At 31.8% G+C, this 24,494-nt stretch overlaps 2 protein-coding genes across 3 annotated transcripts in view; both read left to right on the top strand.

The window, feature by feature from the left end:
• bod1l1 (biorientation of chromosomes in cell division 1-like 1) overlaps positions 1-7,480 on the top strand; it is a 70,657-nt gene extending 63,177 nt beyond the window's left edge. For both annotated transcript variants that reach the window (XM_061891870.1, XM_061891869.1), the window contains exon 28: positions 6,928-7,480. In XM_061891870.1, the coding sequence (XP_061747854.1) occupies positions 6,928-7,051 (124 nt within the window). In that variant the 3' untranslated portion in view covers positions 7,052-7,480. The remainder of the gene's footprint in view (positions 1-6,927) is intronic.
• Positions 7,481-19,569: 12,089 nt separating this feature from the next.
• The window catches only part of nkx3-2 (NK3 homeobox 2), a 12,305-nt gene continuing 7,380 nt past the window's right edge, over positions 19,570-24,494 (top strand). Inside the window, exon 1 of the mRNA XM_061891592.1 lies at positions 19,570-20,126. Coding sequence (XP_061747576.1) covers positions 19,820-20,126 — 307 coding nt within the window. The 5' untranslated portion in view covers positions 19,570-19,819. The remainder of the gene's footprint in view (positions 20,127-24,494) is intronic.

Here is a 24,494-nt window from a genome sequence, read left to right as displayed (position 1 = left end):
AGTTATGTATATTAGTCTGTATATTAGTCACGTATATGAGTTATGTATATTAGTCACTTATATTAGTTATGTATATTTGTCACCTATATTAGTTATGTATATAAGTTATGTATATTAGTCACGTATATTAGTTATGTATATTAGTCATGTATATAAGTTATCTGTATTAGTCACTTATATTAGTTATGTATATTAGTCAGTATTTTAGTTATGTATATTAGTCACATATATAAGTTATGTATATTAGTCAGTATATTAGGCACGTACATAAGTTATGTATATCAGTCACATATATGTATATGAGTTATGTATATTAGTCAGAATATTAGTCCCGTATATGAGTTATGTATATTAGTCACTTATATTAGTTATGTATATTAGTCACATATATAAGTTATATATATTAGTCAGTATATTAGTCACGTATATAAGTTATGTATATTATGTATATTAGTCAGTATATTAGTCACGTATATAAGTTATGTATATTAGTCACATATATTAGTTATGTATATAAGTTATGTATATTACTCACGTATATAAGTTATGTATATTAGTCACGTATATAAGTTATGTATATTAGTCACGTATATTAGTTATGTATATTAGTCACATATATAAGTTATGTATATTAGTTATGTATATTAGTCACGTATATGAGTTATGTATATAAGTTATGTATATTAGTCACGTATATTAGTTATGTATATTAGTCAGTATATGAGTTATTTATATTAGTCACTTATATTAGTTCTGTATATTAGTCACATATTTAAGTTATGTGTATTAGTCATGTATATTAGTTATGTATATTAGTCAGTATATTAGTTTTGTACATTAGTCACATATATAAGTTATCTTAGTTATGTATATTAGTCAGTATATTAGTTACGTATATGTTATGTATATTAGTCACATATATTAGTTATGTATATAAGTTATGTATATTACTCACATATATAAGTTATGTATATTAGTCACGTATATAAGTTATGTATATTAGTCACGTATACAAGTTATGTATATTAGTTATGTATATTAGCCACGTATATCAGTTATGTATATTAGTCAGTATATGAGTTATGTATATTGGTCACTTATATTATTTATGTATATTAGTCACCTATATTAGTTATTTATATAAGTTATGTATATTAGTCACGTATATTAGTTATATATATTAATCACGTATATTAGACACTTAAATAAGTTATGTATATTAGTCACATATATTAGTTATGCATATTAGTCATGTAAATAAGTTATGTATATGTTATGTATATTAGTTATGTATATTAGTCATGTATAAATTATGTATATTACTTAGGTATATTATTTATGTTGTGGAGGTTTCCCTTTTGTGTGGCTTCTCCTGGCCGACAGATCTTTGCAAGTCAAGTCTTTTATTTTTTATAAATCCCCGGGGGTGGCTTGCTTTCCAGCAATATGCGTTCGGCTTTGGGCGTGTGTCTGTCTCTCTGGCTCCAACTCCAACAAGGTCTCTCGTTCCGGCTGCTACTAATAAGGGCAACAGGTCATTAGATAACAAATGTCCAGCTGGGCAATCTACTCAGCTGCCGTTTATTTCGAGGCCGGTCCTTCCACACCCCGCTCCGCGGCAGGCCCGCAGACCACTCCCCCCTCCACATATGTATAATATACATAACTTATATTATGTATATTAGTCACTTCTTTGAGTTATGTGTCTTAGTTATGTATATTAGTCACATACATGAAGTAATTATATTAGTTATGTATACAAGGATTCCTAGGTACCGTCTCGGTTCAAATGTGAACGGGGCCCAACCCTTGGTGACCGCTGACTTAACAAATGCACTAAATTTATACATTTACATATCTTGAGAAGAATAGACCATATTTTTGGGACCATATAGCGCATGAAAAACACTTCCTTGTGGTCTACATAACATGTAATGGTCTTTCTTTGGTCAAAATGTTGCGTGGATGATGTTTTACAGATCATCTTCAAGTCGCTTTCAGGATGGGCCGTTTTGTGGGCGGTCTTACAGTCAGCATCTTCACCCCCTGTCATCTTTGTTGTAGTTTTGAGCGCTTCCATAGCGAATGTACTGACAGATATAACTTTGAATTTTACGCTACTTTATATTAGAAATGGCAAAAGAGGAGGATGATAGAGGATAAAGAAGGAGCTTATTGACTACGGCGCGGACTACAATGGCAGACACGTGCAAATATTCAGGACTTATGCAGATTCCAAATGCACATCAGCAAGTACAAGTAAGTAAGAAAAGCTGGTTTTGCATATTATTGCGAAACAGAACGCCAGATAATGTCTTCTAATTGGTGCCATTATAGGACCAACCATAATAATACAGTATTTGGAAGCACAATACTTTTTTTTTATGAATACTTAGGTCTACTACGCTACTGTATCGTGGTTCTTGGAGAGCCAAGTGTTTTCTGAGGTGCTACTTAGTGGAAAAGTACAACTATGAAACAGCTGGTGTGTCATAGGTGCAATACTCACATTAGAAACACTTTGTAGGGTGCAACGTAACTCATTCATCCATCCATTTTCTACCAGCTTCCTGGAGAAAACTACTTCCTCGTTTCACTATACCATCGGTAGATGCAATATTGCCATCTAATGTCTTGGAAGTGCAGCTGCACTGCGACTCAATAAACGTAACGTAGAGGTCCCTTGCACCACCGTGCTACTCGGGGTCCACGTGAGTTGGCGTGCAAGCGTGACGGATGCACTCAAGTCGTTCCAAATTCCCCCGACCACGTGGAATGAAGTTACGACTGTTAGAATTTTCCACCACAAGGGGTCGCTGTTGGCGTCGATGTCAACCAGTTCAATTTGGAAAGAGAGCCGATCATCTCAAGCGAAGAAATGAAAGAAAACTGATGGTTTTCGCCGCCAAGCTCCGCCCACCACAAAGGAGTACCAGCATGTACTGAACCATCCTGCACTTCAGGGAGTCCTCATCATCATTTCTACCAATTCGGATCAAGATTGGAGTTTGTGGAGCAAAGTTATAAATGACTAAAATGGTACATTCAACACATTTTTTTACACACAAACGTACCAAAAATTGGTACCGTTGAGTACCGGTATCAATTCCAAGGTACCAAGATCTGGTACCGTATCGGTTCAGATGTGAGCAGTACCCATCCCTAATTATAGTTACCGTATTTCCTTGAATTGCCGCCGGGGCGCTAATTAATTTAAAACCTCTTCTCACTCCTGCGCTTACCAAAGGCATGGGGTATAAGTAAGCATGCGCTAATTATTTTAAAACCTCTTCTCACTCCGGCACTTACCAAAGGCATGCAGTAAAACTTTGAGTGTGATGTAAGCTTGGACCTTAAATCCTACTGAATAGCTCTTAATCTTCTTCCCTTTATGCGATTTCAAATTACCGGTATTGAAATCAGCCTCCTCCATTTTGAAAACGATGACAGGGGAAGTGTCACTCGTGACTTCACGAGTTTGACCAGGCGGTAATACTAAGCATGCGCTAATTATTTTGCAAAGTTAGTTTGACCCGGCAGTAATTCAAGGCAGGCGCATACTATATGCACTGCGGCAATTCAAAGAAATACGGTATGCATTACTTACACTTACAAAGTGGTCAAGCTGCGAAGTATTTGAAAATATCCAGTAACAAACGTGTCCGCATCGATCTTGCATCATTCTTGCATCATGAGTTATGTTTCGTGATAACAAACAAATCACCACTCCACTTCGAAAAGCATGAATCTACCATAAGGTTTGTGACGATACGTGACTCGGGGGGAAGGAGCTCCATTTTTCACGTTTTAAGGGGGCGCTAGAGAGCCAATTTTGGGACCGGAAATGCTTGCGGCCTGGCCCTGAATAAGAAAAAAACATATCACGATCGGACGGTCATTAGAATCGGCTCCTTACTAAAATGGTACATTCCAAATTCTAATTGTATTATCAACACATTTACCAACATATTAAAGACCTACTGAAATGAGATTTTCTTATTTAAGGATAGCAGGTCCATTCTATGTGTCATACTTGATCATTTCGCGATATTGCCATATTTTTGCTGAAAGGATTTAGTAGAGAACATCGCCGATAAAGTTCGCAACTTTTGGTCGCTCATAAAAAAGCTTTGCCTGTACCGGAAGTAGCAGACGATGTGCGCGTGACGTCACGGGTTGTAGAGCTCCTCACTTCCTCACATTGTTTATAATCATAGCCACCAGCAGCAAGAGCTACTCGGACCGAAAAAGCGACGATTTCCCTATTAATTTGAGACAGGATGAAAGACTCGTGGATGAGGAAAGTTAGAGTGAAGCACTAAAGAAAAACAAAAAAAAGAAAAGGGGACGGCTCCAGTGGGAGCGTTTCAGATGTAATTTTGGGACCGGAAATGCTTGCGGCCTGGCCCTGAATAAGAAAACAACATATCACGATCGGACGGTCATTAGAATCGGCTCCTTACTGAAATGGTACATTCCAAATTCTAATTGTATTATCAACACATTTACCAACATATTAAAGACCTACTGAAATTACATTTTCTTATTCAAACGGGGATAGCAGGTCCACTCTGTGTGTCATACTTGATCATTTCGCGATATTGCCATATTTTTGCTGAAAGGATTTAGTAGAGAACATCCACGATAAAGTTCGCAACTTTTGGTCGCTTATAAAAAAGCCTTGCCTGTACCGGAAGTAGCAGACGATATGCGCGTGACGTCACGGGTTGTAGGGCTCCTCACATTGTTTATAATCATAGCCACCAGCAGCAAGAGCTATTCGGACCGAAAAAGCGACGATTTGCCCATTAATTTGAGACAGGATGAAAGATTCGTGGATGAGGAAAGTTAGAGTGAAGCACTAAAGCATGGGTGTCAAACTCTGGCCCACGGGCCAAATTTGGCCCACCGTATAATTTAATTTGGCCCTTGAGGCAAAATCTAATTAACATTACAGCTGGCCCGCCGTTATTACGCAGCAGCAGTGCCGCTGTAACTAGGGGCACCGCTAGGGTTTTTGGGCCCCATGAAAAGAATATTTACAGGGCCCCCAACACATAATTTCATATAATTTCATCATCATTAGGGGCCTCTCTTGGCCCCCCTCCATCATGGGCCCCTAGAATCCGTCTCCTTTACCCCCCTTTTCCGCGCCCCTGGCTGTAACACCGCAATTTCTCACACTTGCCAATCCTCACGAAATTCAGTGCCCCTCCCGAATATCTCCCGATGCAAGCAAGCATTCTCCCGATTTTCGCCCGGACAACAATATTGAGGGCGTGCCTTAAAGGCACTGCCTTTAGCATTCTCTGCAACCTGTCGTCACGTCCGCATTTCCTCCATACAAACAGCGTGCAGGCCCCCTTGCATAATATATGCGGCTATTACACACACATAAGTGAATGCAAGGCATACTTGGTCAACAGCCATACAGGTCACACTGAGGGTGGCCGTATAAACAACTTTAACACGGTTACAAATATGCGCTGTGAACTCACACCAAACAAGAATGACAAACACATTTCGGGAGAACATCTGCACTGTAACATAACATAAACACAACAGAACAAATACCCAGAAACCCTTGCAGCACTAACTCTTTCTGGACGCTACAATATATTTTGATATTTACCTCGGAAGGCTGAAAATAGAAAAGAGGCATTACATTTGTATTTAAATTGTATTTGATATGCCATTGATATTTTTTAATTATTATTATTATTATTTAAAACTCGATTTTGCATGTCAGTATAACGTTATATAAGCCTTGCTTGTTCAATGTTCAATGCAAAACTTGTTTGGGTCCCTATTAAAAGGTTAATTTGTTCAACCTTGGCCCGCGGCTTTGTTCCGTTTTAAATTTTGGCCCACTCTGTATTTGAGTTTGACACCCCTGCACTAAAGAAAAAAAGAAAAGGCGATTGCTCCAGTGGGAGCGTTTCAGATGTAATTAGACACATTTACTAGGATAATTCTGGAAAATCCCTTATCTGCTTATTGTGTTACTAGTGTTTTAGTGAGATTATAAACTCATACCTGAAAGTCGGATGGCTGCGGTGAACGCCAGTGTCTCTTGAGAGAAGCCGAGGAGCCAAGATCACAGCTGCCTTTTTGAGCTGCAGAAGGAGGTCGCATAATCCACTAAAGTCTCCGGTAAGAGCCCACTTAATATCACGATCTTCCCATCCAAAAACTTGCTGGTTGACGTAGAGAAACATGTTCGCTTGACCGCTCTGTGTTAAAGCTTCACAACTAACAAAGAAACACCGGCTGTTTGTGTTGCTAAAGGCAGCTGCAATCCACCGCTTTCCACCAACAGCATTCTTCTTTATAGTCTCCATTATTAATTGAACAAATTGCAAAAGATTCAGCAACACAGATGTCCAAAATACTGTGTAATTATGCGATGAAAAGAGACGACTTTTAGCCTTGAGTGGTGCTGGGCTAATATGTCTGATCCAACCAATAACGTCACAAGCACGCGTCAACATAAGCGTCATAATTCTGCAACGTTTTCAACAGGAACTTCACAGGAAATTTAAAATAGTAATTTAGTAAACTAAAAAGGCCGTATTGGCATGTGTTGCAATGTTAATATTTCATCATTGATATATAAACTATCAGACTGCGTGGTCGGTAGTAGTGGGTTTCAGTAGGCCTTTAACGTAACAAAAATTGGTAACGTTGAGTACCAGTACCGATTCCAAGGTACAAGAATCTGGTACAAAGTGGTCAAGCTGCGGAGTATGTGAAAATATCCAGTAACAAACGTGCCCGCATCATTTGAAAGCATGAATCTGCCATGAAGTTGGTGTTTTTCGTGGCCACCGAGTATTTTCACTTCAACACGATTACCCAGGATTAAGAGTGTAGGACTCACACGGCTTGACTTGTCCCTTCCCCCCACCCCTCTACCCACCCACCCAGTGGGACCAGAGGCCAGGCGACTGCCACCAAGGGACCTCGCAAGCGGGAGGCCAGCCCCCCCACTGTGCGAACACGAGGAGGGCAGAAGTCCGAGGAGCCGCCATCCAAGCGAGGGAAACGCTGACGTCCCAGAAAGACGGCGAGGTGGACTCGAGCAGGTTCCTTGCGGTGGACTCTGGACTTCCTTTGGCGTGCTGTGTCATCCATCTTTGCTCTTGTGTGGAGGCAAGTTGTTACATATTCATTCTGAGAATGACAATGGCAAAGTTTTTATATTTTTTTATACTTTTTTTAAGACTCTAAAAGGACTCATTTGCTGCGATCAACAACCGGCAAAAAAAAACCCACGTGGTTTTCTTGTCCTAGGTTCCTGTTTTCCACAGTCTCCACTACCTTACTATGTCGCCCTCTTGTGGCCAAATATCCACAGTGTCCTTCAGGTCACTTCATACTTGAACAGAAGTCAAAGCTTGTACAGTTTTTGTATTGCAGCACGTTGTTTATTCAAAAATACCTTCATTGTATTCAGGCCTAAATACACAATTTCATCCTTTTTGTGCATTTATTCATATTATCAAGGATGGTGTGTTATATACATACATATACTATATATATGTATATATATATATATATATATATATATACATATATATAGGAGGTGTTTCCGTCTGTGACGGCATGCTGATAGGATTTCGCTGAGCTTTTTGAGGGATGACAGGTCTGGGTGATATATAATTAACAGTTTCTCCTTTAAGCATAAGTTCCATCTTTTATTACCACTGTTGTAAGGGGTGCTGGATGCAAGAATTTATAAAAGGTAAGTACATGACACAGTCATGTATATTGGTTATGTATATGTTATGCATACTAGTTGTGTGTATGTGTGGGAAAAATCACAAGATAACTTCATCTCTACAGAACTGTTTCATGAGGGGTTCCCTCAATCGTCAGGAGATTTTAATGGGAGCATTCACATACAATGGTTTATATAGGGCACAGAGTGGGTGGGTACAAGCAGGCGTAGGGTGTGGTGATTGGCTCATGTGTTACCTAGCAGGTGTTTCCGTCTGTGACGGCGTGCTGATAGGATTTCGCTGAGCTTTTTGAGAGATGACAGGTCTGGGTGATATATAATTAACAGTTTTTCTTTTAAGCATAGGTTCCATCTTTTATTACCACCGTTGTAAGGGGTGCTGGATGCAATAATTTATAAAAGGTAAGTACATGACACAGTCATGTATATTAGTTACGTATATGTTATCCATACTAGTTGTGTGTGTGTATGTGTGGGAAAAATCACAAGACTACTTCATCTCTACAGAACTGTTTCATGAGGGGTTCCCTCAATCGTCAGGAGATTTTAATGGAAGCATTCACATACAATGGTTTATATAGGGCACAGAGTGGGTGGGTACAGGCAGGCGTAGGGTGTGGTGATTGGCTCATGTGTTACCTAGGAGGTGTTTCCGTCTGTGACGGCATGCTGATAGGATTTCGCTGAGCTTTTTGAGAGATGACAGGTCTGGGTGATATATAATTAACAGTTTCTCTTTTAAGCATAGGTTCCATCTTTTATTACCACTGTTGTAAGGTGTGCTGGATGCAAGAATTTATAAAAGGTAAGTACATATTATATTAATATATTCGTTAGGACAAGCGGTAGAAAATGGATGGATGGATATTAGTCACATGTGTAAGTTAAGTGTATTACTTATTTAAATTTGTCACATTTTAGTAATGTTAATTAATGTATATGTTATGTATACTATTTGTGTATATTTTGTATACCAGTCACATATATTAGTTGTGTATATTAGTCACATGTATTAGTTATGTATACTAGTTGTGTAAATTAGTCACATTTTAGTAATGTTAATTAATGTATATGTTATTTATACTATTTGTGTATATTTTGTATACCAGTCACATATATTAGTTGTGTATATTAGTCACATGTATTAGTTATGTATACTAGTTGTGTAAATTAGTCACATACATTAGTTAGTTACACCAGTTGTTTATATTAGTTTTATATGCGAGTTGTGTATATTAGTGTCATATTAGTAATGTATATTAGTTCTGTATACTAGTTGTGTATATTAGTCATGTATGTTTGACACGTATATATCTTATGCATATTAGTCACTTAAATTAGTTATGTCTCTAAGTAGTTATGTATATTTGTTATGTATAATTAGTTATGTATATTATTCACTTTTATGAGTTATGGTTATTATGTATATAGGTAGTTATGTATATTAGTTACGTATATTATGTATAAAAGTAGTTATGTGTATTAGTCACGTATATTAGTTATGTCTAAGTAGTTATGTATATTAGTCGGACACAAATATTATGTATAATTAGTTATGTAAATAAGTAGTTATGTATATTAATTATGTATATAAGTAATTATGTATATTAGTCAAAAGATTATTTGTTATGTATAATTAGTTACATGTGAGTTATGTATATAAGTTGTTATGTATACTAAAAAAGATTTCTAATGTATATTAGTTTTGTATATAAGAAGTTATGTATAATAGTCAGACATAAATGCTTATGTATAATTAGTGAATGTTGTCTGTCTATCTGTGTTGGCCCTGCGATGAGGTGGCGACTTGTCCAGGGTGTACTCCGCCTTCCGCCCGATTGTAGCGGAGAGATAGGCACTAGCGCCCCCCGCGACCCCAAAGGGAATAAGCGGTATAAAATGGATGGATGGATAGTTATGTATATTAGTCACGTATATGAGTTATGTATATTATGTACATAAGTATTTATGTATATTAGTCACTTATATTAGTTATGTCTAAGTAGTTATGTATATTAGTCACTTATATTAGTTATGTAAATAATTAGTTATGTATATTAGTCACTTATATTAGTTATGTCTAAGTAGTTATGTATATTAGTCAGACACAAATATTTGTTATGTATAATTATTTATGTATATAAGTAGTTATGTATATGAGTTATGTATACTAAATATGTATATAAGTAATTATGTATATTAGTCAGACACAAATATTTGTTATGTATAATTGTTTATGTATATAAGTAGTTATGTATACTAGTTATGTATATAAGTAATTATGTATATTAGTCAGACACAAATATTTGTTTTGTATAATTAGTTACATGTGAATTATGTTTATTAGTTTTGTTTATAAGTAGTTTTGTATATTAGTCAGACACAAATATTTGTAGTGTATAATTATTTATGTATATTAGTTACGTATATGAGTTATGTATATAAGTAGTTACTTATATTAGTTATGTCTAAGTAATTATGTATATTAGTCAGAAAAATATTTCTTATGTATATTAGTTATGTATATCAGTAGCTATGTATACTAGTTATATATATAAGTAATTATGTATATTAGTCAGACACAAATATTTGTTATTTATAATTAGTTATATACGAGTTATGTATATTAGTTATGTATATAAGTAGTTATGTATATTAAACAAAAATGTTTGTAATTTATATTAATTACGTATATGAGTTATGTTTATTAGTTTTGTATATAAGTAGTTATGTATATTAGACACAAATATTTGTTATGTATAATTAGTTATGTATATTAGTTATGTATATAAGTAGTCATGTATATTAGTCACTTATATTAATTATGTCTAAGTAGTTATGTATATTAGTCAGACACAAATATTTCTTATGTATATTAGTTATGTATATAATTATGTATATTAGTCAGACACAAATATTTGTTATGTACAATTAGTTGCATATATGAGTTGTGTATATTAGTTATGTATGTAAGTAATTATGTATATTATTCAAACACACATTTTATGAATAACTAATTATATACATTAGTTACGTATAATTAGTTACGTATGAATTATGTATATTAGTTATGTATATAAGATAGAGAGCAATATTTGTTATGCGTAATTAGTTATGCATATTAGTTAAGTATATGGGTTATGTCAATAATTAGTTATGTATATTAGTCACTTATATTAGTTATGTCTAAGTATATTAGTCAGACACAAATATTTGTTATGTATAATTAGTTATGTAAATAAGTAGTTATGTATACTAGTTATGCATATAAGTAATTATGTATATTAGTCAGACACAAATATTTGTTTTGTATAATTAGTTACATATGAATTATGTTTATTAGTTTTGTATATAAGTAGTTATGTATATTAGCCATACACAAATATTTGTTGTGTATAATTATTTATGTATATTAGTTACGTATATGAGTTATGTATATAAGTAGTTACTTATATTAGTTATGTCTAAGTAGTTATGTATATTAGTCAGAAAAATATTTCTTATGTATATTAGTTATGTATATCAGTAGCTATGTATACTAGGTATGTGTATAAGTAATTATGTATATTAGTCGGACACAAATATTTGTTATTTATGATTAGTTATATACGAGTTATGTGTATAAGTAGTTATGTATATCAAACAAAAATGTTTGTAATTTATATTAATTACGTATATGAGTTATGTTTATTAGTTTTGTATATAAGTAGTTATGTATATTAGACACAAATATTTGTTATGTATAATTAGTTATGTATATTAGTTATGTATATAAGTAGTCATGTATATTAGTCACTTATATTAATTATGTCTAAGTAGTTATGTATATTAGTCAGACACAAATATTTCTTATGTATATTAGTTATGTATATAATTATGTATATTAGTCAGAAAAATATTTCTTATGTATATTAGTTATGTATATCAGTAGCTATGTATACTAGGTATGTATATAAGTAATTATGTATATTAGTCGGACACAAATATTTGTTATTTATGATTAGTTATATACGAGTTATGTGTATAAGTAGTTATGTATATCAAACAAAAATGTTTGTAATTTATATTAATTACGTATATGAGTTATGTTTATTAGTTTTGTATATAAGTAGTTATGTATATTAGACACAAATATTTGTTATGTATAATTAGTTATGTATATTAGTTATGTATATAAGTAGTCATGTATATTAGTCACTTATATTAATTATGTCTAAGTAGTTATGTATATTAGTCAGACACAAATATTTCTTATGTATATTAGTTATGTATATAATTATGTATATTAGTCAGACACAAATATTTGTTATGTACAATTAGTTGCATATATGAGTTGTGTATATTAGTTATGTATGTAAGTAATTATGTATATTATTCAAACACACATATTTTATGAATAACTAATTATATACATTAGTTACGTATAATTAGTTACGTATGAATTATGTATATTAGTTATGTATATAAGATAGACAGCAATATTTGTTATGCGTAATTGGTTATGCATATTAGTTAAGTATATGGGTTATGTAAATAATTAGTTATGTATATTAGTCACTTATATTAGTTATGTAAATAATTAGTTATGTATATTAGTCACTTATATTAGTTATGTCTAAGTAGTTATGTATATTAGTCGGACACAAATATTTGTTATGTATAATTATTTATGTATATAAGTAGTTATGTATATGAGTTATGTATACTAAATATGTATATAAGTAATTATGTATATTAGTCAGACACAAATATTTGTTATGTATAATTAGTTATGTAAATAAGTAGTTATGTATACTAGTTATGCATATAAGTAATTATGTATATTAGTCAGACACAAATATTTGTTTTGTATGATTAGTTACATATGAATTATGTTTATTGGTTTTGTATATAAGTAGTTATGTATATTAGACACAAATAGTTGTTATGTATAATTAGTTATGTATATTAGTTATGTATATAAGTAGTAATGTATATTAGTCACTTATATTAGTTATGTCTAAGTAGTTATGTATATTAGTCAGAAAAATATTTCTTATGTATATTAGTTATGTATATCAGTAGCTATGTATACTAGGTATGTATATAAGTAATTATGTATATTAGTCAGACACAAATATTTGTTATTTATAATTAGTTATATACGAGTTATGTGTATAGGTAGTTATGTATATTAAACAAAAATGTTTGTAATGTATATTAATTACGTTTATGAGTTATGTTTATTAGTTTTGTATATAAGTAGTTATGTATATTAGACACAAATAGTTGATATGTATAATTAGTTATGTATATTAGTTATGTATATAAGTAGTAATGTATATTAGTCACTTATATTAGTTATGTCTAAGTAGTTATGTATATTAGTCAGACACAAATATTTCTTATGTATATTAATTATGTATATAATTATGTATATTAGTCAGACACAAATATTTGTTATGTACAATTAGTTACATCTATGAGTTGTGTATATTAATGTATGTAAGTAATTATGTATATTATTCAAACACAGTTTATGAATAACTAATTATATACATTAGTTACGTATAATTAGTTACATATGTATTATGTATATATGTAGTTATGTATATAAGTTAGACAACAATATTTGTTATGCGTAATTAGTTATGCATATTAGTTAAGTATATGAGTTATGTCAATAATTAGTTATGTATATTAGTTACTTATATTAGTTACGTCTAAGTAGTTATGTATATTAGTCGGACACAAATATTTCTTATGTATAATTATTTATTTATATTATGTATATAAATAGTTATGTATATTAGTCAGTCACAAATATTTTTTATGTATAATTATTTATGTATATGGGTTATGTATATTATTCACACACAAATATTTATGTATATTTAGTTATATATATTAGTTACGTTTATTAGTTATGTATATAAGTAGTTATGTATATTAATCACACACAAATATTTGTTATGTATAATGAGTTATGTAAATTAGTTACAAATATGAGTTGTGTATATGAATAGTTATGTATATTAGTTCTGTATATGAGTTCTATATATATATATATATATATGAGTTGTATTATGATAATCATGTTTTCAAGGCTTCCAACTAAGTCTTCCTAGAAGACTTCAAAGGTTGCTTCTCTTTCCCAACTTTGAGCGTGATTGACTTTGTCGCCCAAGTCGGGGGTCGGGGGGGCATTTATCATTTACTGTAGATGAGTGTTGGCAGCGTCCATCTGAACACAATTTGGCAGCAATTCTCCTCAAAGATGGGGGGTGCGGTTACCATGGCTACCGCTGCATCAGCACATATTCTTTGTAAAAACACCAAAGTTGCAAGATAAAGCTGCAGGCGCCTTTTAACGTTGATTTCCTTACTGTATGGCTGCCTGTTATTATTATGATTATTATGGGATATTAAGGCATCATGTCAGTGCAGCGCATAAGAAGTGTTTCCCGGCAGAGCCACGAAGTGCAAACGGATCATCTTTCCTGGACTTATTTTTTTTTTCTCTCTCTCTCTCTCTCCCCCCCCCCCCTTCTGAAGTTGTTTTTATTTTTCACCAGCAGAGGGAGCCCTTTGCAGGAATATTGCGCCTCACCTTAATCCCAAACTATACGGGCCATAATTAGGTGTCAATCATCCCAAAATTGTATAATTATAATGACGTCATATTTTAAAACAGGAACATTTTAGAGTTGGGAACATTTCTAGTCAACATAATAGTAATATGTGCTTGAAAAAAGTTGCACAAAACCTTTTTTTTTTCCCGTTTAAAAAGACACATTTTGTATATTTTTATGTGGTGACTACATCATATTTTTTTTGATCAAAAACTAATCCAGAATGACTTCGTGAAGTTGTTGCATTTGAAATAATAAATACATATTTTTCGTTTAAAAAGACACATTTTGTGTATTTTTATGTGGTGACCACATTATTATTTTGTAATCAAAAACTAATCTAGAATGACGTCATTAAGTTGTTGCATTTAAAATAATAAAAATAACATTTTAGTATAAAAAGACACATTTTATATATTTTTATGTGGTGACCACATTATTTTGTAATCAAAAAATAATCTTTAATGACGTCATGAAGTTGTTGCATTTAAAATAATAAATATACATTTTTCGTTTAAAAAGACACATTTTATATATTTTTATGTTGTGACCACATCATTATTTTGTAACCAAAAACTAATCGAGATTGACTTCATGGAGTTTTTGCATTTAAAATATTACAAATATTTGTTTCGTTTAAAAAAAAGACACATTTTATACATTTTTTTTATGTGGTGACCACATCGTTATTTTGTAATCAAAATTTAATCTGCAATGACGTCATGAAGTTGTTGCATTTGAAATAATAAATACAATTTTTTGGTTTAAAAAAACACATTTTAGATATTTTTATGTGGTGACCACATCATTATTTTGTAATCAAAAACTAAACTTGAATGACGTCATTAAGTTGTTGCATTTAAAATAATAAAAATTTAATTTTAGTATAAAAAGACACATTTTATATATTTTTATGTTATTTTGTAATCAAAAAATAATCTAGAATTATGTCATGAAGTTGTTGCCTTTAAAATAACAAAAGCAAATTATTCATTTTAAAAAAAGACACACTCTATATATTTTTATGTGGTGATCACATCATTATTTTGTAATGAAAAAATAATCTAGAATTACGTCATAAAGTTCTTGCATTTAAAAATAATACAATTATTTTATTTCGTTTAAAAAGACACATTTTAAATATTTTTATGTGTTGACCACAACAGTAGAAAAGTCGTTATTTTTTAAACCAAAAACTAATCTGGAATGACTTGATAAAGTTGTTGCATTTAAAATAATCTGTGTTAATATAAATATAATGTAAATGTAAACAGATATTGTTTATAATGCAGTGTGAGGTGATAAAAATATATATTTTTAAAGAAACTAAATTAATTATAATGTAGTTGAATTATTATCATTTAGCTTGTAAGAAAAGGTTTGAAAATTCTAGCCAACTGGAATGATTAAACTGCATATAATTAATATTAAACTTTTTTTTTTTTAACAATTACGTTATTTTCAAAAATACGAAAGGGCTAAATGTTAACTTTGCTGTATTTAAAGGAGCACGTGTGAAATGCAGCAAATATTCTTTATTCTTCAAAGCTTCTAGGGTTTATTCAAATGAAGAAAAAAAATGTAAATTGTATGTATTTGTGATAGTTGCTGTCATCACTTTATAACAACGGACACACATTGACATGATGCCATTCCGCTGCGTATTTATTTACTTTTGCAGACAAAAATAAGTGTAATAAAACAAGTCGTGAAACTATCCAGACTCCTTTTTTCTTCTCTCTCTCTCTCTCTCTCTCTCTCTCTCTCTCTCTCTCTCTCTCTCTCTCTCTCTCTCTCTCTCGTCTCTCTCTCTCTCCCCCCCCCTCTCTCTCTCTCTCTCTCTCTCTTTCAGATTTGTATTTTCTTTTTTTTTTTTGCAGACTTTTCATCCCCAAGGTGACATGATTGCACCCAGGAGGAGATCATTCAGCCTCAGAAAGTAAACAGAGGTCTGAATTATTAAAGCGTTTTTTTTATTTTTATTTGAATCGTATCATTTAATGGGATTTGATTAATACATATTTACTTTTATGTTCCTCCCACATCATCTGTGCATGCACTTCTAATAAATTCACCTTCAAATAAAAGTGCATGTTTCGCAAATAATATTATCGTTGGATAAATTACCAAAATAAAATGCAAGATACGTCTTTTTGAGTTTTTGCTTTTTTAATTTGAATTTAAATGGTAAATTGCATCGAAATTCAATTAAATGAATAGGCAAAATATGTGTTTAATTGTATACATACTGACGTTTTATTTTATTTATTTTTTCAAAATAGCATTTTTTTCACTTCTATATATTCATTTATAAGTTGTTGTTTTTTTAGATAAACAATATTTATTGTAATTGTGTGGGCTAAATAATAATAATAATAATACCGTAACATGATTGAAATCATGTTTTTCATTTTTTATCCTCTTTCCAAAAACGAAATTACTTATATTATTATTATCATTTTTCATCGTTACATCATCATTTTTTATTTACGGCAATTAGCGCGTGGCAACCCCGAAAGGGACAAGCGGTAGAAAATGAATGGATGGAATATCGGTCTATTAAATAACGACGTTTAAAGAAAACATTTCGTCCGCAGGTGGTTAAAATGACTCCTTATGATTTATATTTTTTAATTAATGTTTTGTTTTGTTTTGAACAATCATTCACTTGGACGTGTGATATTAAACGAAAAAAGATTACAACAATAAAATCAAATACATGACTACATTAACCTATCAGATTTATGATGAGAAATTATTAATATTAAACTTTTAAAAACCGAATTTAAATATATTCTCCTTTTTATGTTTTCAGGTTGTTGTTGCTTTTTTTATTATGCCTCACATGTGCAATATTAATACAATATTCAAATCTGTCCCTCAATAGTAGGATCAAATATGTCCAAAGTATTATAAGCGGTAGAAAATGGATGGATGGAAATTTTTATTTTTTATTTTATGCACCAAATTAACACTAAAAACTGGAGTCACATGCTGCGTTCAAGCACCGGACTGAAAATGGGAGATATTTTTTATGCCGGTCGAGTCCCTTTAAAAGAGTTTACAAGCTCCTTTCACGTGCTCGTCATGCTGGTGAATCAAATTTAAATATTTACAAATTTCAAATAAAACAGGTGAAGACAGAAAATAAATATTTTATGCGCATAATAAATAAAAAAAACATAACAAAATTAACAACTTAAAAACTGGAGTCACATGCTGCGTTCAAGCACCGGACTGAAAATAAGAGAGCGTTATTTTTACACTTGTCAAGTCCGTTTAAAAGAGTTAAAAACAAACTAATTTCACGTGTTAGTCATGCTGGTGAATACAATTGAAATATTTCAAATAAAAGAGGTGAGGACATGAAAATGTTATTTTCCGCACCAGATTCCTCTTAAAAGACACAATTTAAAAACTGGAATTACATGCCGCGTTCAAGCACCGGACTGAAAATGGGAGAGGATAACTTTTACGACGGTCGAGTCCGTTTAAAAGAGTTTAAAATATCTCCTTTGACATGCTAATCATGCTGATGAATCGAATTGAAATATTTCCAAATTTAAAATAGAACAAATGAGGACAGAAACATTTTATTTTCCGCACCAAATTCCTCCTAAAAGACACTATTTAGAAACTGGAGTTACATGCCGCGTTCAAGCACCAGATTGAAAATGGGAGAGGATAATTTTTACGACGGTCGAGTCCGTTCAAAAGAGTTAAAAACTCCTTTCACGTGTTATTCATGCTGCTGAACAGAATTGAATTATTTCCAAATTCAAAATAGAACAAATGAGGACAGAACAATGTTATTTTCTGCACCAAATCCCTCCTAAAAGACAATATTTAGAAACTGGAGTTACATGCCGCGTTCAAGCACAGGACTGAAAATGGGAGAGGATCATTTTTACGACGGTCGAGCCCGTTTAAGAGTTAAAAACTGATTTAATGCTGCTGAATAGAATTGAATTCTTTCCAAATTTAAAATAGAACAAATGAGGACAGAACAATGTTATTTTCCGCACCAAATTCCTCCTAATATATACTATTTAGAAACTGGAATTACATGCTGCGTTCAAGCACCAGATTGAAAATGTGAGATGATATTTTTACGAAGGTCGAGTCCGAATAAAAGAGTAAAAAAAAACTCCTTTCACGTGTTAGTCATGCTGGTAAATACATTGAAAATATTTCAGAATTTCAAATAAAACAAATGAGTACATTAAAATGTTATTTTCCGCACTAAATTCCTCCTAAAAGACACAATTTAGAAACTGGAGTTACATGCCGCGTTCAAGCACCGGATTGAAAATGGGAGATTATCATTTTACGAAGGTCGAGTCCGTATAAAAGAGTTTAAAAAAACTAATTTCACGCGTTAATCATGCTGGTAAATACATTGAAAATATTTCAGAATTTCAAATAAAACAAATGAGGTCATACAAATTTTATTTTCCGCACCAAATTCCTCCTAAAAGACACAATTTAGAAACTGGAGTTACATGCCGCGTTCAAGCACCGGATTGAAAATGGGAGATTATAATTTTACGACGGTCGAGTCCGTATAAAAGAGTTTAAAAAAACTCCTTTCACGTGTTAGTCATGCTGGTGAATACATTGAAAATATTTCAGAATTTGAAATAAAACAAACGAGGACATAAAAATGTTATTTTCCGCACCAAATTCCTCCTAAAAGACACAATTTAGAAACTGGAGTTACATGCCGCGTTCAAGCACCGGATTGAAAATGGGAGTTTATCTTTTTACGAAGGTCGAGTCCGTATAAAAGAGTTTTTAAAAACTCATTTCACGTGTTAATCATGCTGGTAAATACATTGAAAATATTTCAGAATTTCAAATAAAACAAATGAGGACATAAAAATGTTATATTCCGCAACAAATTCATCCTAAAAGACACAATTTAGAAACTGGAGTTACATGCCGCGTTCAAGCACCCGAACTAAAAATGGGAGAGAATTACTTTTACGACGGTCTAGTCCGTTTAAAATAGTTAAAAAGCTCCTTTCACGTGTTTGTTACGCTGGTGAATCGAATTAAAAGCGAAGTAATCGTGAGTGTCTGATGTGAAAGGAAAACAAGCGCGACAAAAGTCAACATCGCTTCGGTGTGGCGTTTTGTCCCTTTCCCTTGAAAGCCTTCTCCAACCGAGAAGTGTCTCGCCCCACTCTGCTCTCGACCAATAGGAGGCGGCGTGGGGGGGGGAGGCTGTCAATCACAGGTGAGGCAGGACTGATGGAGGACAGAAAAGCGGGAAGACGTCGGGCGGGAAGCAGCGCAGCCGGGAGTCGATGGCACAACTATGCGGAGGACCAGCCACGCTCATGCGGACGTGAGAGCGACTTCGCACGGCGTCTTTCCCGCGGGGAGGCGGCACTCCGCAGCTCCAAGACAACTTTTTTTTTTTAATCAAGATTAACGTTAATAAAAAAAATTAAAAACGGCGAAAATGGCGTCGCCGTTCTCCATCCAGGCCATCCTGGACAAGAAGGACCGCGCTAGACCGCCTCTGCGCGACCTGGACGTCTGCTTCTCCAAGACGACGTGCTGGAGCATATTCGGCGCCGACTCCCGGAGAGCGGGCGGCCTGGACGCGGACTCTCCGCCCGGGAAGAGCTACGACTCGGACTCCGGCCTGAGCGAGGACAACGACGCCAAAGCCCGCCCGGAGAAGGACGCCGGGGCCGCGGAGACCGAGCAGGAGTCCGCGGCAGTGGAGCTCACGAAGAGCGACTGCGAGGCCAGCAATGCTGCAGGTGAGAAGGAGAATACAATCTTAATGACATTTACAACCATTAAAACCACACTTTTAAAGACTTTTACATATCCATTTTTTTTATTTACATGCATCTTATTGCCTTTTTTTTTTTTTTAGCAAGTTACTTTATTGGACTTTTATTTTCTTAATTCAGTGAAAAAGCATGCAAAAAGCTAACAACATTTTTGCTTATTTTCATTAGGTTTATCAGTTTAAATATTGAGTGTTTGAAATGTACATTTTAAAGAAAACATATTTTAAAAAACAACATATTTAGCGAAACATGTAGTATTTAAATCAGTGGTTGTTAACGAACCCCGCCAGTTTCATTTGTTCTTTCAGCGAACCCTTCTTTAGTGAAAAATAAAATGTTTTTTCTCAATTGAATGATGTTACTATATTAATGAAATACTAATAAAGACATATTTTACAAACAGAAAGTTACAGGAATATACACATAATCCCATGTTTACATCTCATTGTGCAACATGTGAATGTTTTAGTGGGACTTAAATGCGATATTTGAAAGGAGTACAAATTATTTCCAACTCCACCTTGTACAGAGCTCATGAAAAACAATGTTTGTTTTTTTGTCATTGTAAGTGTGTGCCAAAACACTTTATATTAGAAATCATTGCTGTCATTTGATTATCATAATAAAACATTGGACTTGTTATTTAGTCAGGTTTGGACGCAGGTTAAGAACCACTGATGTAAATACTTATATACATCCATCCATCCATCCATCCATTTTCTACCGCTTATTCCTTTATACATACATACATATATATATATATATATATATATATATATATATATATATATATATATATATATATATATATATATATATATATATATATATATATATATATATATATATATATATATATATATATATATATGTTCCGCTTGGAACTTTTTTATTTTTTTATTTTTTAGAATAATTTCATCATTTTCCAAAGAAAATCTGCATGCATTTTTGCAAACGGCCTTTTTCAGGTGAAGTGAATTAGATTTATATAGCGCTTTTCTCCAGTCAAATCAAATCAACTTTATTTATACAGCACATTTAAAATTTACCACAGGGGTAGCCAAAGTGCTGTACAATTGGCGGTTAAAAACGAGAACCAAGCAAACACAACTCAGACAGAACACGATAAAAAATAAATAAATATAAAAACAGGTTCACAGCAGGTAGTGACTCAAAGTGCTTTACATAGTGAAATCCAATATTTAAGTTACATTTTTAAACCAGTGTAGGTGGCACTGGGAGAAGGTGGGTAAAGTGTCTTGCCCAAGGACACAACGGCAGTGACTATTGGAAGGCAGAAGCTGGGATCGAACCTGGAACCCGCACGCTCTACCAACCGAGCTAATGTGTTTTTCTTACTGTGCAAAATATAATTTGGTATAGCTAAAGATAGTGTTTAAAATATATATCTATGATTTCTATCATCAAAGTAGAAAATGTAGTACACAAATTACATTTGTTTAATACAATTGTGTTTTAGAATCTTTTAACAAACAAAATAAATATCTGTGCTCAATAACCAAAACTTACATTTTAGTTCCTGATGATTTTCTGTGCATGCCTTAGAAATGATCTAAAAAAAAATGCAGTGTTTTAAATTTATAATTGACTTTTAAATAATAAAACAAAAATTCTGAAATAATTCTTTGTGAAGTCCATGTTTTAAAAAAAATAATAATTTAAGAAGATTATTTCATTTTCAACGAAAATCTATAACGGCAAAGAGGATTATGCATTTGTAAAATAAATATATCATTGTCAATCAGCTAAAACTTTACACATATGAGACACCATTTCAGCAATTTTTGTATTATTGTATTTGTAACTGAATTAAAGGTTTGTTATAAAATACATTAACATTATTGATATAAAATACATTCATTCACATTATTGTTATAGAATACATTTACAATATCGTTATAAAATACATTTGCAGTATCGTTATGAATACATTTACAGTATGGCTTTAGAATACATTTGCAGTGTTATAGAAAACGTTTACTGTATTGTTATAAAATAAATTTACGTTATCGTTATAAGTACAATTAGTATTGTTATAAAATACATATTTTTATACAAAACATTTACAGTATCGTTATAAAATACATTTACAGTATTGTTAGAAAAACATTTACAGTATTGTTATGGAATGCATGCAATATCATTATAAAATACATTTACATTATCGTTATTGAAAACCTACAGTATTGTTATAGAATACATTAACAGTGTTGTTATAAAATATATTTACAGTGTCACTGTAGAAAACATACTGTATCATTATAAAATACATTTACAGTATTGTTATAGAATGCTTACAGTATCGTTATAGAAAACATGCAGTATCATTATAAAATACATTTACAGTATCGTTATTGAAAACCTACAGTATCATTATAGAATACATTAACAGTATTGTTATAAAATATATTTACAGTGTCACTATAGAAAACATACAGTATCATTATAAAATACATTTACAGTATTGTTATAAAATACACTTACAGTATTGATATAGAATGCTTACAGTATCGTTATAGAAAACATGCAGTATCATTATAAAATATATTTACAGTATCGTTATAGAAAACATACAGTATCATTATAAATACATTTACAATATCGTTTTAAAATACATTCACAGTATTGTTACAGAAAACACACAGTATCGTTATCAAATACATTTGCAGTGTCGTTATAGAGAACAGACAGTATTGTTGGAAATACATTTACAGTATCGTTATAGAAAACATACAGTATCATAAAATAAATTTACAGTATCATTATAGAAAACAAAGTGTTGTTATAGAAAACGTTTACAGTATCATTATAGAAAATATACAGTATCATTATAAAATACATTTACACTATTGTTATAGAAAACATACAGTATCATTATAAAATACATTTACAGTATCGTTATAGAAAACATTTACAGTATCATTCTAGAAAACATACAGTATCATTCTAGAAAACATTCAGTATCATAAAATACATTCACAGTATTGTTATAGAAAACATACAGTATCATTATCAAATACATTTGCAGTGTAGTTATAGAAAACATTCAGAATCATTATAAAATACATTACAGAATTGTTATAGAAAACACAGTATCATTATAAGATACATTCTCAGTGTTACAGAAACATTTACAGTATCATTATAAAAAACATTCAGTATCATTATAAAATACATTTACAGTATTGTTATAGAAAACACAGTATCATTATAAAATACATTTACAGTAATGTTATAAATACATTCAGTGTCGTTACAGAAAACATTTACAGTATCATTATAGAAAACATACAGTATCGTTATAGAATACAGTATCAATATAAGGTATATTTACAGTATCATAAATACAATTACACTATTGTTATATAATACATTTACAGTATCATTATGAAACATATTTACAGTATTGTTAAAGAAAACATTTATGGTATCATAGAAAACATACAGTATCGATATCAAACATATTAACAGTATATCAGTTATAACATCTGTCACGCACGTCAAATTAACAATGATAATGTTACACAACTTGGGTAAATAAATGACAAATAAGTGGAAAGTGTGGCGATCTAAATAGATACATGACGTTTAAAACAGACTTTTAAACATGAATTTAGGAATATAAAATAATGATAAAGTCTATGAAGCTATGTGATTATTAGACAGGATGGTTTTGTATTCATTCCAATATGATCCACACTAATTGATTTTCAATCATAAATGGAGCATGCATCCACTTTCACTGTAGAGTTATTTATTATAATTAAAACAACATTAACCAAATAACTAGTTTCCTAGTTTTTGGTTATTTTCTGTATATTTTTAATACACTTTTTGACTACACTTGCTGACCAAAACATCATATTAGGTATAGTGTATAGAAAAAATTATATTACAAAAATCCCTAAATTAAAACGAATAGTTTATCATAATAATGTAGTAATATTTAACAGCAACCCTCGATGGGGACAAGCAGTAGAAAATGGATGGATGACACACTATATCAAATCATAATAAAGATCTCTGGACACACATTAAAATGCAACGTAAAAACATTTAAAACATGTTTTAATAGTATTTTGGTGTAAGTGGGGGAAAAAAGTGAAAAGCTGCTTCATCTTCTTATTTAAATAGTGAGTATTCAATATTATGACATCACATTTTGGAACATTTCACAAAAACAAATATATCTTTACATATTACATCCACTTTATATTCAAATGATGTCATCTGTCTAGTGGGGTCTGTGCTGGTCATCAAGCTACGTATTTTTCTGTTTATATCTAGATTTTCTGTAGAGTTTTTGTTGAA

The sequence above is a fragment of the Nerophis ophidion genome, linkage group LG29 (genome assembly GCF_033978795.1).
Source record: "Nerophis ophidion isolate RoL-2023_Sa linkage group LG29, RoL_Noph_v1.0, whole genome shotgun sequence".
Taxonomy (NCBI): domain Eukaryota; kingdom Metazoa; phylum Chordata; class Actinopteri; order Syngnathiformes; family Syngnathidae; genus Nerophis; species Nerophis ophidion.
This window is presented reverse-complemented; position numbering and strand designations above follow the sequence as displayed.